General features: G+C 33.6%; 1 protein-coding gene across 1 annotated transcript in view; it reads left to right on the top strand.

The window, feature by feature from the left end:
• The window catches only part of LOC118196804 (putative polypeptide N-acetylgalactosaminyltransferase 10), a 74,702-nt gene that overhangs the window by 5,758 nt on the left and 53,681 nt on the right, over window positions 1-15,263 (top strand). Inside the window, exon 2 of the mRNA XM_035368272.2 lies at window positions 14,494-14,699. Within this exon, the coding sequence (XP_035224163.1) occupies window positions 14,494-14,699 (206 nt within the window). The remainder of the gene's footprint in view (window positions 1-14,493; window positions 14,700-15,263) is intronic.

The following is a 15,263-nucleotide window of genomic DNA, read 5'->3' as shown; positions in this document are numbered from 1 at the left end:
TTCTGAATATGAAAAGCTCCCACGGATGATTTATTTGGGGTGCAATTAAAGAGTAAAATGAATAAGTTTCTTTAATTTTGTTTGAATTATAACAAAGTGCATGAAAGCTAGCTGCCTAAGAGAGGAGTTGTCTTCATGGAGGACTTTCTAAGGAAAACTCGCTTGTAATTGCATTACATGTGGGAAAAACCACGCAAAGCAGTTTTGCTATGAATCAAACCCAGGTCTAACTACCAGTATTCAGCAACTTAACTGCTCGGCCACTTATAAGTTTCCTTAAGTTTTACACATAATTGTAATGAATGTAATTACTGTGACTAAAAATCTTTCTAAGATATCCATCCATGCTTCTAGTTGATTTTTGGTATTCTGTGGAGGTGATCACCTTAGAAAGATGATGTTCAGTGCAGGTGTTTATTTACGCTTTTAGAAATGCTGGTCACTTTTGGAAGTGATCATTTTAGAAAGGTGAATGCCAATCATTTATGGGCTACTAGATGGTCTGGATCGCGTAATGGCAAACCATACATTGAGTTGCTCAATGTTAACGATTTTCACTTACTGCGCATGCTCAGTGATGTACTGTTGGCATGAGAGGAAATACTGGCGATTAAGGGGCATAGCAACCCTATACAAGCCTGTTCGTGATGTAAGTCTTATCGACTGCTTACAATTGAAAAAACTACGGAATTTTTTTTGTGCTTATTGCATTTGCTTCTGTTTCATTGCATTTTGGTTTATTTTGCTCATACACTTAATATCAGTTATTTATAATAATTTCTTTGAATTTAATTCAGTAATTTAAACTGGATTTATTTCTTAATTTTTTAAAGTATGTACGAATGAAATTTATGGTAAATACTCGATTGTTTTTATTCTTCAGAAGTATAATTAACGTTCAGCTAATATATCTTGTAATGTTTCCAGTTTTGTAATCCTTCTTAAAAGAAAATTTCTGTAGATTACAATTGATACGTACATTCTATGTAATAAAGTAACTTACAACCTAACAAATTTTAAAACCCCAAACTGCTTACATCCAGATAACAGAATATCAACCATATATTTATTTATCTTCTTTTCAAATTGCGCCAAATTCTCTTCTGGGCATGCGCAGTATGCAGAATTCATTTAACACTGTTCAACTGAATGTGCGGTCTGCCATTGCGCGTCCGGAACAAGGTAGACCACATACTGGTGCATCGTAAAAGTATATTAAATCCTCTGTTAGACGATCATCCACATTTCCAATTATTTTGGTCTTTGGTGGAGGTGATCGTCTTAGAGAGATAATGCTAAGACCAAGCGTTTATTTCTACTCTGGGAAATTCTTTTGGAAAAGTTTGCCACAAAAGGGTTCATTGTATGCTAAATGTTTTAATCCAGATTGCATGGTTATAGGATCCATTTTAATTAGATTTTTAAATTTTAATATAATTTTGAAATAAACCTCTTAATTGCCTTAAATGCAAAATTAAACAATTGCTTCCTGTGCAAATACGTTACTTTTAATTAAACAATTCCTGTGCAAATACGTTACTTAAGTCAAATGAGAAAAAAAATATGCGACAATTAATTAGCTAAAAATTGAATACTATTCTTATTGCAAATCGCAACTTTAAATTGCATCTACAACTGTTTGTTATAATACTGTTTTATACCAAAGCTCAGATGAGTTCATTTTCAATTATGCAACAATCAATGTTCTTCTAAACCACAGCTTAAGGCTATAACTAGGTGGGGTGCGAGGGGAGCAATTACTAATGACCTGACAATGACACCTGCTAGACAACCTGCCTTCGCCTGCTGGACACCACTCTTATTTTGACCGTAAGGGAGAAGCAGTAGCTCGCACATCTTTTTGCAATCATTCTCAGAAGTTCCCGGTTATCCAAAGCTATGGTTACTGTGATAAAACTTTTATCTCTCAGCTTGGCAATCTTTTTAAACATGCCTTACATTTCCCATTGCGAACCAAGGGTGACTTATTTTCCGGTGCCCTTCTTTCGGTTTCTTTTTTTTTTTGGGGGGGGGTGACTTTTTTTCCCGAACAATAGACAATTATTGCCGAGGGGCACTCTTAAATATATTTTTTCCATATTTCTTTATACTAGGATCTTCTAAATATAGTTTCCTTTCTTTTTTTTTCAGTAATACATTTATTCCAAGTCTTTACCTTTTTTAAAAGATTGCTCGAAACATGTTCTGTTTGCATCTGAATAGTCAGAATCGGTATCAGCAAAATTTTCCTTTCCTAAATCTCTCGGTAACTTCTCGTTCTGACCGAGACCTTTGAAACAAGGTGCCATTATAAGTATTAAATAGTGAAATAAAAAGTTAGCACTCTAAAATTATGAAACAGTGCTTTAATGTGTAAGAAAGAGGTAGCTTCTATTCGATTTTCAAGCATACTGGGACAAGACAAAACTGCGGTTTTCACCAAATCATAGGCAAACTGACAAGAAATGGAAAACAATGCATAGCCAGCAGTTACTCTGAACATTGTTGATGGACCACTCAGAGATCTAAAGATAGGTGATTACTCTAAAATGAAGAAGGAAATAATGGTATGACAGTTTTACCATAGCTGGTGTTGAAGGAAATAATTTTCCCAGTACAACAGTTGTACTGACAGCTTGAAAAAGTTAATGTTCTAAATGCTTCATTATTTCATTTTTTTTTAATTTTATAATTTCTACATGTCATCATATTAGATTTAAGTTGATAATCTAATATCCCCAAAAAAAAAAAAAAAAAAAAATCCAGAGTTACCTCAAAGTCCCAACGAGTCCAGATGGGTTACGTGTGGTATTTAGCTCTTAGTATGTTTGAATTATAAAATACAGTCAAACGTCTTTAATCAGGACTTCGGCGATTCCGGATTATCTTTTTTTTTTCGGATTATAGATCATCAGTTTAAATCTGGTAAGATAGCATGCAGAAATTATAAAATTAAAAATATGAAACCATAATTTATGAAATAAAGAGCAATTATGATCTAAAGGGTATCAAAATTTACAAAAAAAAAAGCTTCATATTTATTTGTTTACTTTATTAAACATTTCTTTCAACGCGCACATGCGTAAAGCATACATTACGCATAGTCGAAATTAAAAAATTACAAGCATAAAATTATTTGATGTGTATTAATGATATTTATAATGATGAGGAATTTGATTTAAATCATATCAAAGACGGAGTAGATCGAGATGAAATACTACATTTAGTAAGGAATTATAAGCCGAATAAAATAAAAACATCTGCCCTGAAGATAACGATAGTGCTGACAGATCAACTTCCAGTTCATTGTGCGTTGCGTCGTCCCGCCCTCCCGCAGAGCAGCGTGAAATTGATAAACATATTTCGGAACGATTAGAGAATCAAAGGATATGCCTTTATCCATTTTTTGCAGCAATTCCACTTTTTGTTTGATGGACTTCGGAACATGCTTTCACTTTGTAGATCCTTTGGTAGCTCCAGAATTGGAAATTCTTTTTGACATAATCGAAAGTTCAAGCTTACTTTTATAAAATTTCTCTAACAGTCTGCAAAAAATAATAAACCGGATCCAATTAGAAGATTAAGGAGCAACACAATTTGCGACATTAACTGAAATAGATAATTAGATAATTTTAGCGTAGCTTATACCATTCATTATACATTAAACGCGCATGCGTAAACATATTATGCGCATGTGTAAAGGTATTATGCACATGCGTTAACGCATGCGCAGAAAGTTTGTAGCTGTGAGGTCCGGATTAAAGACTTTTGACTGCATAACCAAAAGAAATTTTTTGCAGATACCAACCTTTAGATTTCAAATGGAAAATAAATATAAATTTGAATTTTTTCTTTGTGTTATTATTATTGTTTATGACAATGTTTTGGTAAATTTATTTAGTAAATAAAGTTTAGAGTTTAATTAAAAATTTTAAAATGAAAAAAAAAAGTGTTTATAATTTATTCCATCAACTGTGATTGCTGACTCCATTGAATCAAGAAAGTTGATGGAGATCCTACCAAAGTTTCACAAATTATTCCTGCAGAATTCTGTATGATACCTCTTTATTTAGTAAAAAATCAGTGTTTGATCTGCTTTGTTTCTGCACTTGATATAAAGGCTTTTATCAATTTCTACTATTTTGTTAGATCTCGGATTTTACTGGTGGTTCTGTTTAGTAATTTAGGAATACAGACTTCTCACAAGGGATTATTCCAAGCTAACCCTGTTTTGTTGGTGTTATCTAACTGTTGTTTTTACTATTTAATGGATGTTAATTCTGTCAACCAGCTATAAATGAACTGTAATTAAGTCAAAAATGTTGCATCGTCATTGTTTATCCATTTTCAAATAAAATACCATATTGTGTCCATTAGCCGTCTGAGCTTAATGGGTTTAGCCCTGAAATTTTCAAGTTCCTAAAAATGTTTTGAATAAATGGTATTTTCTTTATTACAGTTAAAAATCAACTCTCTCATTTTGCACTGCGATTCCTTTTCTTCCGATATACATCCTACCTGAAATTAGATAAGTTAAAACCTTGAAGAAATTTTCCTGTGTAATGATAAGAAAGCCATACTTCTATGCGGAATTTTCCTTTCGTAACTCTGAGAAGGTATTTTTAAGGCACGCACTAATTTTTATGGCAGTATCTCATAACTTTAAAAATAATCCACTGCTTGCTATTCTGCTGAAGGCAGATGTCAAATTTTAATAATTTTTTTTTGGAAACAGAAGTTAAAAATACAGCAATAATGTTTAGTTGTTAGCCTTGTTCATAAAAACGAAACCAAACATTATCGAGAACCAAACAGGGTTAAAAGTGCAGATGTTGTAAAAGTGTTGTTATGTCACACTTATCCATAATTGGTACTAAATTGCACTGCTTGATGACAGTTTCAAATGGGATAATACATAAGTATAAAAAAAAGTTCTTCCCCATCAGCTGCTTTCAGACTGTACATTTGACTTGCGTGCACTTTGAAGTTTAAGACCACTGCAGTAGAGCATATGTACTTTTCAATGCAATGACTGTAATGAAATTTAACAGATGTGACTTACTGTGAGATTCTTAAGGTTAAATTGCTAATTATATTTCTGTATCCAAGAATTTCCTAGAATAATAGTGTGAAAATCATTTCATCAAGAACTCATGGAATTGTCTAATAACTAAACATTTGTCTAATAACATAACATTGTCTAATAATTAAATGTCAGAAACCACTTATCACATTTCTGCAAAGTTGTATATAGGAAATTTGTATGTATAGCATGCATTTGTGTTTCTTTGCTGTGGAACAGCAGATAGCTAATTCAACACATTTTGTTTGAAACTGTGTAAAACAACTACATAAAAATATACACATTGTTAAAAAAGAAACATAAAACTCAGTGCCATTGGTACTAAGTATTCTGACTGGTGAGCAAGTATAGGCTGTTTAATTAGTCTTTTTTTATATTTGTTGCTGAATGCAAGTAAGAATTCAGATTTTTGGAAGCATATGCTGCTGCACATGAAACATAGTCCTAGCAGTACAATCTGCAAAGTATAAATACGTATTTGCTACTATCCAAGCAAATTCTTATGCAGTTATTGTAGATAAAATGATGCTTATAGCTATATTTGATGGGAAGTGTATTTCTATACAAAAGCTCTGAATTCCTGGGCAAAAACAGTAAATCAGGAATTCTCTAAAGGTTAGAATACTTACAACCCTATATATTCATTGCTATTTTTAGCAATTTTAGCATCTGAGAAGTAATTTTTGTGCCGTAATAATAACATGAGGCCATGTATTGGCTATTCAATGGAATAGTTTCTGGTCTATCATCAGATAAATGCATAGCTATATTTTCTGGATCTATCATCTTTTGATTACTTTCTGTTCTCCTGGATAAAATGATTGTTCAAAGAACCACACCATGCAAATATTTCAGCTATACAATCAGCTCTGACAAAGCAATTTGCTATTAGCAAATGCATTCCAGAACAGTGGTGAAAACATTAGGTGTGGATGTTTTCTTCAAAATAACGTGTCAATTCTCAAGATAAATTATTTTGAAGAAAATAAACAGTGATTATTAATATGTTACTTTTATTATTTTTTCTGGTAACATTTTGAGACTTTTTAAAAGTAAGTTATATGTAAATCCTGCTGTAGGCATACTTTTGTGACAACAGCTGATGATATGTTATTAGAAAAGTTTTGATTGTTAAGTCTGTGGAAATAATATTTTTATATTACTTTATTATTGCTTATTTCATATTAATTTTTATTCCTACTACAAGCAAGTATGAAACATGTGGAATGTATTTTTTTGCTTGTTGAAACAAAGTATCTAATGCAACATTTGGTTTGAAATAGTTTCATCAATGGGGAAATCTTACCAAGTTGTACATAAGGTACTTGTTGTAGAAAAAATGAAAATATGTCATATAATGAGAAAGGTCAGGAAAGAAAGTCTGTAATAACGCATGGCTTTCCTTAAGTTATATTATGGTTTGAATGATGTAGACATGTAGAGCCGGATTTAGACTTGATAAGGCCCTAAGCTATGTGAAATATGGGGCCCTTTATAATCTGTTATTGTATATTTGAATACTCTATTTATACTATATTTTAATTTGGGGGGGCAAAGAATGTGGGACCCTAAGCTATAGCTTGTGTAGCTTATATGTAAATCCTGCTGTAGGCATACTTTTGTGACAACAGCTGATGATATGTTATTAGAAAAGTTTTGATTGTTAAGTCTGTGGAAATAATATCATATGTATCAATATACCTTTAGCATATCTTAGAACATTTTACTTCATTCCTGTTTTTATTTCCAAGCTTTCTGGAATGTAATTAAAAAATGAAAAGAATAACGTAATTATGAATCAGCCACTAAACTCGGATGTTAATTTTTGTAACTAAAGTTCTCCCCATTTGAAGAAATACAAGATTTTTATCTTTTTTCTATTTTTATCTTTTACATACTGCATTGGAAATAGACCATGCTTTGAAAATATGTTGCAAGGAAAACTTCTTACTTCTCTGTGCATTTAAAATATTGTTGATGAAATATTTTTATAGTTGGTAATTATTTAATTTGCTTTATTTAATTTCTTGGTTAAATGCTAGTATGCATTAACCAAGAAATTAGTTCTAATAGTACTGTTTTTTTAGGGGGCTAGAAAAAACAACTGGAATTTCTATGAAAGATTCAATTTACTGTAGCATAAAATATATTTGTAATATCTCTTGGTGTTTAGAATTATGCAAAACAGCAATTAATTACTCTGAAATGTCTCACTTTAGGCATAAATGAAATTAATTTTATATGCAGTCAAAAGTCGTTAATTCGGACACCCATAATCCGGAATGATGTATAATCCGGACCTCAAAGCTACAAACATTCTGCGCATTCGTCGCATTGACGCATCCATGTAAGACCTTTACGGCTGCGAATATGCATGTGCACACGCGCATAATACGTTTACACATGCGCATTTAATGTATAACGGACGGTATAAGCTAAGCTAAAATTATCTAATTCAGTTAATGATGCAGATTGCATTGTTCCTTAATCTTCGAATTGGATCCGGCTTATTATTTTTTGCAGACTGTTAGAGCAATTTTATAAAAGTAAGCTTGAACTTTTGATTATGTCAAATAGAATTTCCGATGCTGGAGCTGGCAAAGGATCTATAAGGCGAAAGTATTTTTCGATGTCCATCAAACAAAAAGTGCAATTGCTGCAAAAAATAGATAAAGGCATGTCCTTTGGTTCTCTAACCATTCTGAAATCTGTTTATCAATATCACGCTACTCTGCGCGAGGAACGTCGTGGCACGCAATGAACTGGAAGTTGATTTGTCAGCACTATCCTTATCTTCAGGGCAGATGTTTTTATTTTATTTGGCTTATTCCTTACTAAATGTAGTATTTCATCTCGATGTACTCCATCTTTGATATGATTTAAATCAAATTCTTCATCATTATAAATATCACGAATACACATCAAATAATTTTCTGCTTGCAATTTTTTAATTTTGACTATGCGTAATGTATGCTTTACGCATGCGCGTGTTGAAAGAAATGTTTAATAAAGTAAACAAATAAATATTAAGCTTTTTTTTTTTGTAAATTTTGATACCCTTTAGATCGTAATTGTTCTTTATTTCATAAATTATGGTTTCATATTCTTAATTTTATAATTTCTGCATGCCATCTTACCAGATTTAAACTGAAGATCTATAATCCCGAAAAATCGATAATCCGGAATCGCCGATGTCCCGACGAGTCCGTATTAATGACTTTTGACTGTGTATCTTTTGGTACATATATTTATTTATATTAACATTTAACAGGTTTTTGTACTATAACCATTTTCTTCCTTTGTATCAGTCTCAAAAGCATGAGATACATATGTTCTAAGATGAGATTAATGTTCGTTATTAAAACTACTGAATTCATTTTATAGAGCATCTAGAAAGTCATTATATGTTCAGTGAAACAAATGATCGCCAAGTCTGGCTACTTTTGGCGACCAGAATTAGTCGCCAAAATCATCACTAGCTTGGCGATATCTCGTCAGTTTAGCGAAAGAGCAGCCACTGCAGTCTTATTATTCCAGCAGAGCTTCGTCTCTTTCAAGCATTTCATGATACATTATTCAAAAAATTCTACAATTTCGTATATGTCTCACTAGAATCATTTACATATATCAAAATTCGTAACAATATTATTAGTTCAAAGGGGCTTTGTCCCTGAAGGACTGTTGTTTTTGTTTTGCGATTTTGCGTTGATTTTCTACAAACGGTGTATCACTTTTCAAAGCATTTCCACGAAATACTATCGCCTTGTATTATATTTGAAGAAATTAAATAATGAAGAATCTGCATAAATGTATGCATGTTTCTTGCATTGTGATAAAACAACGGTACCAGAGCCATCCAATTTTAAATGACGTAATCCTGCTGCTAATATGGGCATCTGAAAGCCCAAATTTAGAATTTGTTTTATTATCAATTCCATATTTTGTAAAGCTTTCAATGAATTTTTTTATTAACAAAATCAACGATTTAAAAGCGAGCAATGGCAACACTCTAAGGGGGTAAAAAAACCCTTTTATCTCCAGCACACGGAACTGGGTATCAGAAATTCTAAAGATATGCTCATTTTAAAATTATTTTGTGTCATAGCTGTTGAACTGAATTTTATGGTTTAAGTGCAAAGAACATGACATTTAATCAATAAAGGTAACACACAAACGTTAAAAAAAACACCCCTTTGGACATAATTTAAAATCTGAAAATATTCAGTTTTTTTTTTTTTTTTTTTTTTTTTTTTTTTTTTTTTTTTTTTAAGCCCAAAGGGTGCTAGCGCAGAAGGACTATTAATTTTGTTTTGGCATTTTGCGTTGAAAACTTTAAATGCTGTATCACTTTTCAAGTTGTTGCCACCAAATATTATAGCCCTCTATTATATTTAAAGAAATTAAATAATGAAGAATCTGCATAAATGTATATATGTTTCTCGCACTGTGATAAAACAATGGTACTTAGATCCATCAAATTTTGAATAGCCTAATCTTCCACCCGCATATGGGCATCTGAAAGCCCTGATTTGAAATTTGTTTTATTATCTGTTTCATATCTTGTAAATCTTTAATGAATTTTTTATTAACAAGCTAAACTAAAGGGGAGGCACCTTAGCCATCCTTACGGGTGTCAATCGGCTGGTCACTAGTCCTTGTGTCAGTGGCTTTGGGATAAGCTCTCAGGAGTACCTGCTTTTGGGAAAGCCGACTGTGAGGCTTCAGTTTGCATATAGGTCTGTCTAGCCCTAACAAAGGAATCTGTGTTTCCTTGTTAAACTCCATGGTGGGCGGGACCGTCGGACCTGAATCTTTTCTTTCTTCAATATGGCCAACTCTCACATTTATCTAATTAAAGACTTCGAAGTCACTCAAGTCGCTTCAAGCGCTAGTTCTGAAAAATCTACTGCTAAAAAAGTATGTACAGATGCAAATGCAAATAATCTAATAATAGTGCCCATTTCCTTGTTATCTCTAGTCCTTTTGGCGAGCTGCAAAAGATATCTCCTTTTGTGATAAATAAGTACATTTATTCTTGTATTAGTCAGCCCAGAAATATAAAGCGTCTCTATTCTGGAGATTTGCTTGTTGATACAAATTTAGCCACCCAGGCTGCTTCTTCACTTCAAGTAACAAATCTTTGGTAATTAAATGTCACTGTAACAGCACATAAGACATTGAATTATTGTTGCGATGTAATCTTGGAAATCAACCTTCTGTGTGTTCCTGAAGAAGAGATTGCATCCGAGCTATCTAGCCGAAATGTCTGTGGTGCTAAGCAGATCAAGATGCATAAAGAAGATCGGTTGATCGATACAAAACACATGATCCTGACCAAAAGAACAAAAATCAATCGTAATGGCCACCCTCGTTTCATGGAACTGTTGCGGTTTCCACCAAAATTTGCTTGCCATCAAAGCTATAATCAGTGCTTATCATCCTGTGTGCTTAGCAGTACAGGAAACAAATCTGAAACCAAAACAACAAGCAAAACTTTGGAGGTTTTCTTTCATTAGGAAGGATAACTTTGCAAGTGAGCATGCCAGTGGGGGTGTAGGCTTCCTCACTTCAGTGGGCTATCCATCAAATGCACTACCTTTGATGACATCTCTTCAAGTTGTCGCTACTCAAGCAAATTTTCATACTGTTGTCTCAGTCGTTTCTCTGTATTTACCTCCAAATGAGCACATTGATCAACAAGATTTAAATGGTCTCATAGAGCAGCTGCCTCACCCTTTTATCGTAATAGGGGATTTTAATGGCCATAGTCCGCTCTGGGGAAGTAAAGACACAAATCCTCGAGGAAGATAAATTGAGCAGATGATTGAAGATCATAGCCTTTGTCTGCTGAATAATGGGCAGGATACATACTTCCATGAACCTTCAAGGACATTCCACGCTCTCAACCTTGCCATCTGTTCACCATCTTTGTTGCCATTTTGCACTTTTAGTGTCGGAAATGATCTTTACAACAGCGATCATTATCCCATTTTTGTTTCTCTTGCACGAAGAGGAGCAAACACCATGTCAAGATCCCCTCGGTTTATACTTGATAGGGCAGACTGGGAACTCTTCTCTTCCACTGCAGAGCTCACAGAGAACACAGTAGAAGATGTGCATATTGATGATGCAATTGAAGCAATTACTAATGCTATTATTCAGGCAGCTATGCTCTCCATCCCTAGGACATCAGAAAAAATGCTAAAGTATTCGAAACCATGGTGGAATCATGACTGTCATGAAGCACTGAAAAAACAGAAAAAGGCATGGGGAATGTTTTGCAGATACCCTACTTTGCAAAACCTTATAGCATTTAAAAGAGTCAAAGCAAGTGTGCGAAAAGTAAGAAGGCAGAGCCAGAGGGATTTCTGGATGGCATATGTGTCATCAATAAATCCTCTATGCCTCGTAAAGAGGCTTAGCAAAGAGTTAGAAAAGCATGTGGAATATATAAAGACCACTCACTTTCCTTTTTGGAAAAAGATGGCATGGTGATTAGTTTTATAGAAGAAATTGTGAATACTATTGATGAGACATTTTCTACCGTTTTTTCCAGCAGAAATTACTCACCTGCATTTCTTTCTATCAAGCAGCGCTCTGAGAGAAGTCCCATCGCTTTCAACTCTTCCAACTTTGAGCCTTATAATAGAGACTTTACGATGCTTGAATTAAGGAAAGCTTTGTTGCAGACACATAAGTCTTCTCCAGGTCTTGATGGCGTGAATAACGAAATGCTGAAGCATCTGTCCTGACATAAGTCATTGACTGCCCTTCTCACTCTTTACAATAGAGTATAGAAGGAGCTTACTTTTCCCAGTGCATGGAGGAGAGCTGTTGTAATTCCTATTGCTAAACCAGAAAAATATCCAAGGAATCCCTCCAACAATTGACCAATTGCCCTTACGAGTTGCATATGCAAGCTGTGGTTAAATGCAGCGTAGTCTACTTTATCACAACCTTCTATTGCTTGGTCAAAGCGGTTTTCGAAAGGGTAGAACAATCATAGATAACATGCTCCTTTTAGAGACGTCTATTCGAAAAGCTTTTGTAAGAAAAAGTCACCTTGTCTCAGTATTCTTTGACATTGAGAGAGTTTATGGTAAGGCATGGAGATACGTTATATTTTGGGATCTTCAAGACAGTGGCATACGTGGCAACCTACCATTTTTCATTCAGAACTTCTTGAACCCTAGAACTGTTTTCAAGTAAGGATTGGATCTGTTTTGTCGGATGTTTTTTAACAGGAAGAGGGTATACCTCAAGGCTGTGTGCTTAGTGTAATCCTGTTAAGCTTAAAAATAAACTCTGTATTAAAGGAACTTTCTCCCACCATCTTGAGATCTCTTTATATTGATGATCTACAGATTAGCTGTCGAGGGGCAGACACGAGATGCGTAGAGAGGCAATTGCAGATTTCTCTGAATGAGATCCAAGGATGGTCAGACAAACAGGGATTTACATTTTCAAAACAGAAAATTTTGTGTGTGCACTTCTGTAGGAAGCAAGGTCTCCATCCAGAGCCTGGGTTATATCTGAATGGTATAATTATTCTGGTTGCATCTGAAGTAAAATTTTTAGGAATGACGTTCGACCGAAAATTTACTTTCCTTTCTCATGTTTTAAACCTGAGAAAAAAGTGTTTGAAAACATTAAATATTTTTAAAATCTTGGCGAACACCTCCTGGGTGAAGAGCGTTGCTCCATGCTTCATATTTACAGAATGCTTGTCTGCTCTAGACTGGACTATGGCTCAGTTGTTTACGGATCTGCTCGGTCATCAGTATTGTCAAAACTAGGTCCTGTTCACCATAAAACTTTGCCGTTTTGTTCTGGAGTTTCAGGACATCTCCTGTCCAGAGTCTTTAATGTTGACTCTAACGAACTACCACCTTATCTAAGGTGTGAGCAGTTGTCTCTTTTGCAGTATTTTAATATTTTATCACAACCTGAACATCCTAATAAGCTGTGCTTACTTGAGAATGTGTGTAGCACTTTATTTGAAACACGTCCATCCTGCGTGCCTACCTTTCCTTCAAGAATTCGCTCTATCATTGAGGAACTCTCCCTCTCAGATATGTGCTCAAGCAATGCAGAATTTAGAAATCTCCCCTTAGAAAAATGCATGTAACCAGCTTCTTAATGTTTTTAACAATCATGGGAAGGCAAGCACTAATGACATCGTATACAGACAACTCTGCTGAGCACAAGCATAAATTTAGTAGTTATCTTCCAGTATATACAGATGGATCCAAGTCAAATGATCATGTCGGGATGGCATTTGTAATGAAGATCACATGGGGGGTAGATGCTTGCACCATGCTTTCTCAGTCTTAACGTCTGAACTAATTGCAATATATTATAGTATTTTTTACATCTCAAAGCTCTGCCACAAAAAGTTCATAGTTTATACAGATTCCTATAGTGCGCTTAAATCATTAGAAGCTTTTCCCAGCACTCAAAATTCAGTAATAGTGGATGTTCTCAAGATTCATATAAACTTAATGAGTCGTGGATATGAGATCCTGTACTGCTGGCAGCTATCACAGCGAAATGTGCTGTTGAACTGTCCAGTCACCTCATCTCTTTTAGAAACATCTGTTGTGTTGTCAAAGAGAAGATCTGAAACAAAATGGCAGCAAGGATGTTCAGCTTCATAACAAGTTGAGAAATGTAAAGCCTAGAATTGAGCATTGGAATTTTACCAGAAATCATAAGGAGGAAGTTCTTTTGACTCGCCTCAGAATTAGTCACACTAGAATGATACATAACTACCTTTTGAAAGCTGAGAATGAGCCTGTTTGTTCAAATGGTAATGTTTGTCTATCAGTCCATCATATTTTAATTGATAATTTAATAATTATAATTTAATTATAATTTAATATTAATAATTTTAATAGTCTTCATCAGAAATATTTTACTAGCTGTGACTTACCTCTCAATCATTTAATCAAAAGAGAGGTCAATTGTAATTTATTTTATTATTTAAAAGAGACTGGCTTTTATTACTTAATCTAATCTGTTTTGAAAGTTTGTGTATTGTATTTAAATGTGCACTTTTATGACTTCATCCTCTGGATTTGGTACATTTGTCCACCTTTTTATGTACTAAGAATTTGTTTTTATTTCATCAAATTAGATCATCCTACCTCATGTTTGGCGCATTATAATCATCTTTGGTTTTTGTTTGGTGCCAAAAATCTCACTCACTCAAGTTTCTTGGTTTTAGAATTAAAAATGGGAGAATTATTGAGACATGTAAATATTTACCTCAAGTAAAAGTTCAGATTTAATATTTTTTATTATTTTATTTCATTCTGTTGTGTTATTGTGATAAAAAAAAGTTTGTTTTGAATCTTTATATTTCTCTTTCTTTATGTATTCAGAAAGTCTAATATCTGATCTTCTTTTAGGACAACGAAAGAATTGATTGGCATGATTATTCTCAAATTGAAATGGAAAAGAAAAGTAAAGGCCCTGGCGAGCAAGGCGTTGCATTCTACTTACCCCCTGGAAATGAAAAGCGGAAAGAAGAACTTTATAAAGTTAATGGTTTCAATGGTTTGGCTAGTGACTTTATTGCTATAAACAGATCTGTTGCTGATATCAGGCATAAAGAGTAAGTTAATAAATTGATATAAATATTTGTTGAATTTTTTTTAAAATTTGATTAATTAGTTAATGAAATTTTATCAAACTTTGCCATTTGTGCCATTATTTTAGCTTTAAAAGTCCTAACAAAATGTAGAATGAGAAGAGCCCATATGCAAAGTAATGCTCTCCTCAATTATGCAGAAGATTATGCAGTTCATGTGATGCTATCTCTGTTCACTGAACTCATTTAATTTCTGTAAGTTAGTTTTTTAATATTATTCAAAGAATATTTGATTATTTTCAGAAACAAGAGGAGCTGAAGTGTGTTCTAGAGGAATATCCTGTTTTCTGAATAAGATTGTCTACAATTCTGCTCATTGCTTATTTTTTGCATTCTAGTTTTTGATTTTTCGAAGTCTTTTAATTGCTAATCACATTTTTCTTTTAAATACATGAAAAATTTTCCATTTTTTATAATCCAAGGCTGATGATCTAGCTAATAATTTCTCCTTTTGTTATTTACTGATGCATTTTTTATTAATGTTCTATTCACTTTTGTCATTGCTGTCTACTGTCGTGAGCTCTGCCT

Source organism: Stegodyphus dumicola, chromosome 3, assembly GCF_044657685.1.
Source record: "Stegodyphus dumicola isolate Sdum_Otavi_A_Nest chromosome 3, ASM4465768v1".
NCBI classification, from domain to species: Eukaryota; Metazoa; Arthropoda; class Arachnida; order Araneae; family Eresidae; genus Stegodyphus; species Stegodyphus dumicola.
The sequence above is the reverse complement of the archived record's forward strand: the minus strand, read 5'-3'. Positions and strand labels throughout refer to the sequence as shown.